Source organism: Helobdella robusta (assembly GCF_000326865.2).
Source record: "Helobdella robusta unplaced genomic scaffold HELROscaffold_55, whole genome shotgun sequence".
NCBI lineage: Eukaryota > Metazoa > Annelida > Clitellata > Rhynchobdellida > Glossiphoniidae > Helobdella > Helobdella robusta.
The window spans coordinates 1,141,151-1,145,932 of NW_008705295.1; the positions used below are offsets into that span (position 1 = coordinate 1,141,151).

The window sequence follows — 4,782 nt, forward strand, 5'->3', positions numbered from 1 at the left end:
CTACTTTTAAATGTATTTTTGTAACCAATAAGTCATTTATTCTTAATTCGATTGAATAAATAATATTTAGTTTGGTGACTCAAACATTTAAAACATCGAAACTTCATGTTTTTGATTATCGCTTAAAGGAAGCATAATAAATTTACGTTCGAATAAACGCCTTTAAGTTTGTTGATAAAAGCTTTTTAAATATATTTTTGTAACCAGTAAGTCATTTATTTTTACTAAAAACACCATTTATTTTGTTAATTTTGAATTTATTACAAGACAAAGTTAACATTTACTCATTTATAATAATTGCTTCTATGATGTTGTTTAATTTTTGGCACAATTTTCAATTTTTAATCTACTTTTTTATATTTATTTTTTGAGGCTCAATTATTACGTGCTTGTGATTATTTCATCGTTTCATCATCTGTTTGTTTCGTAGTTGCTTCAATGATTTCAATATATATATTTATTTTAATTCAACTATCGTTTAAATACGTACTAATTAATCAATGGACATAATTCAATTGTTTATCCAAAGTTTCACAAAAAGTGTTTAGCATTAATAATCTTATTTCATAAATTGACGGCGCTTTTCTACATGTGACACACACTCACTCACACACACACACACAAACACACACATACACGCACACACATACACGCACACCACACACGCACTTGCTTATCAGAACATACGAACTCACACGCAGTAACTTATCTCAATGCCCATGAATGCATCCCAACATACATTCTACAACATTCCACTATTATTTAACTATAATAATTTGCGGTCATCCAATGGCAACAAATAAGTTTTTAATCTTTTTTAAATCTTTAAAAGACTTGCGATCAAACACAATTGATAAAAGAATTAAAAACTCGAATAAGAACGGCAAATAGAAAATTATGTGTACTGTACATACGTGAAACATAGTTAATAACGAACGACAACAGAAGAGTTTATTAGAAAGATGCTTGCAAAGGGGTATTGAAATCTTCGCCCTCCTTTCTCCTCTTCCTAGCGCAGATAACAATCGTCAACAAAATCACCAATATGCCATTAGCAGCTAACCACAGTATGGCAGCCACCATCAGCCACAGGGACCAGCCGAAGGGGTTGTTTATCGTCGGGCCCCTGAACTTCACTCCGTAAATAATCACACCTATCATTGTCACTATGCCTGTTTCAAAATCACATTTGTTTTACGTTAATAAACTGTTAGAAGTGTTGTGAACATCCGGACTTGTTTGTGAATCAGATGAATATAGTATTATGAAAAATTATTATGAAAAATAAATTATGATGTATTTAATCAAATGAAAATATTTCTAACTCGAAACAAGCTGTAGACCTCCAGTCACAAAACCCATAAGATGTGAAAAGTTGAAACCCGACAGGAAGAGAAAATACGCTCCCAAGGCCAAGCATAGAAGTACCATGCCAACCGATATTATAGACATGCACACAGCCCTGTAGTTTTGGCTGGCATACTGAATTTCTGTCCATTGATTATGAAAATTATTTTAAAAATGTATAAAAATGTTGCAAGCCTAAGAATTCTGTTTTGTTACAAAAATTAACAATATTTGATCTGGTCTACTTACGTTATAGTTTATAACTGAACTTGGGAACAAAAAAAAATTAAACAGAAATTTGAATTTTGAAATTATTAAAATTTAGAATATTTAGTTAATTAACTGCACTACTATGAACATTTTTAACAAACATAATTGATTTATTTTGATTCTAAACGTATATTACAATACATACAATACAATACATTAAATTATATTTTACAGTTTGAACATCATCCATCTACTTTATATTTTAGTTTGATTCGAAACATTATGTCCTGTTTAAGTGAGATTTATTTTAGGAAAACACATCACACACACACACATCAAAGGCAAAAACATACACAATACACCAGAAACACACACACACAATTCAGTGTTAAAAATTTAATTAGTCAAAAATAAGGCCTATATTAAAAAATTTTGTTGTGTTTACAAGATCACATCAACACATGATGACATCAACATAGAATCCTAACTAACCTTTATATGGCAGATAGCGGACAATAATGTAATCAACTTTGAGGTCATAGAGACAATGGGACTGGACGCACATCCAGAAAAGCCCCATTCTGATGGGGGTGCTCTGGTTGTCGGGAGGGTAGGGAAAGGGCTCGACAGGGACTACGTACCAATCGTTACCCACGTACGAAACCATGTAAATAACGTAACCGAAGAAAAAACTGAGCAGGAGCAGCCAAGCCAGCGACCGCATGTTGCGCTGTGGCTTCACCATCTCCACTCGGTAGAAATTAACTAAAGTATTGAACTATTGAAAAAAATTATTGGTTTATTTAAAATTGTTTGAATAAAATTTAATATCATAAATGGTTGTTCGTTGTTTATTTAGTAGTCGCTCAGTTCGAAACAAGGTTTCAGTAAGTTAGCGAATCAATACAGGTGTGTTTGTTTTGGTTTAGCAGGTGAGAATGGTAATGTGTAAAACAGCAATCTGCGAAACTTTAATTTCAAGTGTGTCGATAGAAACTATTTAGAAAACTTTGAAATTTTATTACAAAACATCCAAATGAAATTTTTTAAAATCAAACATTTAGTAACATGAATTGTTAACAGTGAATTAACACATGAAATGGTTTTATCTTTATCTTATCGGAGTAATTTTAGCTGATTTGGATTGGAATGTCTGCTTTCTGGTGCCATTTAAAATACTACATTCTGTTATCTTAAATTTTTATTTCTGCTGTTTAAGAAATGTTTAAAAGTTTTTAAGACTCAAATAGACAGAAATTATCTGATTTATTCTACATAACTTTATTTTTATTTTCTTTAATACATAGAAGAAAAAAATTATTTTAATTTATAAATACATTTGTAAGTAAAGCACTTTCCTATTATTGTGGTAAATGGTTATAATGTTGATGATGATTGGGGCTGAAATAATTATATGGCTAATGATCTTTTGTGTGAAAAGTCGTAGCGATACATCTTGTTACGAAATACTGCTGGTAATTGATAAACATTAATAGTAACATTTATGGTAGAAATCATCGGTGCAGGCATTTAATGAAATTATGGACAAATTAATTTTTGACAAAATATACTGAAATGAATATGTAATTAGATGGAAGTGGATATGGAAAAAGTCATTTTGATTGCGTAAAGAACATAAAAGTGGTTGTAGTAGTTGTTAATTGTGTTCAGGAAGATTTCAACAGTAAAAAATACTTCAATTTAATATATGTGAGGTATATCAACAATGAACAGCATACATTTGTTAGTTTTGTGTCAGTCCTACCTTTTTAAAATTCACATTAGGAGCAAAATTAAACATAACTTGCAATACTACGTATACTACCTACTATTTTAAAACTTCCATCATTGCCAACAACTCAGAATGATGATGTGTGAGTATGGTTGCAACAATTAAGAAAATGATAATAATGAAAATATGATATAAGAAACCCCAAAATGATGATAACGAGAATGAACAGGGATGATAACGAGACAAAGATGAACATATGAACAGAAGTGTGCGTGTATGTTTTTCATAACTCGACTAGAACTAAACATGATCTTAATATAGCTCACACCGTACTTTTTAGTAAATGTAGCTAAATTATTAGTATTAGTGTGTGTTTATTTTATAAAGAAATTTCCTAATGATCTTAACTCTGGGTTTTTCGCATACATACTATTTAATTTGAAATATTGTAAAAAGAAGATTTAATAGATAAATATTGGGAAAGTTTATGATAATGAAAATAATAAATAAAATGTATTCGCATGTGATGTAGAATGTTAAATTTATCCCATTTATTAAATTATACAGTATTTATTCCTACTGTAGAAATTTTATATTCAAATACATACATACAATCTACACAGGTACACTTTTACACATACATACATATAAAAATATACACATACATTACATACATGCGTATACAAATATACACATACATTACATACATGCGTATACAAATATACACGTACATACATACATATATGCGCATACATTAGTCAATGTTAAACGAAATAGAAAACGCTTAGGATTCATTCCGTAGCCTGTAATGGAATGAAATATTTTCGAATAGTTTATCTGCATTTATAAGTGTTTCTATATTTAATAAATTTATGATTTCACTTTAAAAATATATGTCTTTATTTCAGTTTGTGCCATATTTTCATCATTTTAAATGATTTGTAAGTTTTAATTAAATATTAAAATCAATTTACTACAAAATTCAAACATTTATTAATTGTATTATTGTTGTTATTTCAAAATATTCTTAAGAAAAAATGCTAAACCACAGCAAAGCTAAATAAATTTTTTATTCTTACAGGTATCTTGGTTTCTTAATGATAGTTGATTAGTTTAGATTAGTCATCACTTTTAAACCAGGTACGCAAATGTGTTTTTTTTCACATTTTTTTTCAAATAAAATCATTTTTTTTTATCAAATTTTATATAAATTATTTTTGACGTTCTAAAAAATTTGTTGATTAATAAATAAATAAATTATTTAATTAGGCAAATTTTTTGGTAAATAGGAATAAAATAAAATAAAACGAAAATTTTATTTTTTTTTATAATTCTGAAAAATTATTAAAATGAAAATATATTTAAAATTAAATGCAAGTATGAAACATTTTCACAATTTAAAATCTAAAAATTCAATATTTGCATTGTGGTTTATTGATTAATACTTGTTTCAAATGATTTTAGTTTAGTTTAGCTTTAGAATTAGAGTCTAG

General features: G+C 28.4%; 1 protein-coding gene across 1 annotated transcript; it reads right to left on the minus strand.

Moving 5' to 3' along the window:
* Nucleotides 1-505: 505 nt before the first annotated feature.
* HELRODRAFT_193624 (hypothetical protein) lies at nt 506-2,434 on the minus strand. Its single transcript, XM_009028454.1, has 3 exons — nt 2,050-2,434; nt 1,326-1,490; nt 506-1,172 (listed from the first exon to the last, which is right to left on the minus strand). The coding sequence occupies exons 1-3, from the start codon at nt 2,300-2,302 to the stop codon at nt 955-957; spliced, it is 636 nt and encodes a 211-aa protein (XP_009026702.1). The 5' UTR covers nt 2,303-2,434; the 3' UTR covers nt 506-954.
* Between the last annotated feature and the right edge of the window lie 2,348 nt (nt 2,435-4,782).

What these genes read in the sequence shown, in the direction of transcription:
- HELRODRAFT_193624 (XM_009028454.1), bottom strand. Translation starts at nt 2,302, where the DNA reads ATGGTGAAGCCACAGCGCAACATGCGGTCGCTGGCTTGGCTGCTCCTG. An exon ending in CCGCTATCTGCCATATAAAG is followed by an intron (nt 1,491 to 2,049) that starts GTTAGTTAGGAT and finishes ATCAATGGACAG; the next exon opens with AAATTCAGTATGCCAGCCAA. An exon ending in AGGTCTACAGCTTGTTTCGA is followed by an intron (nt 1,173 to 1,325) that starts GTTAGAAATATT and finishes ATTTTGAAACAG; the next exon opens with GCATAGTGACAATGATAGGT.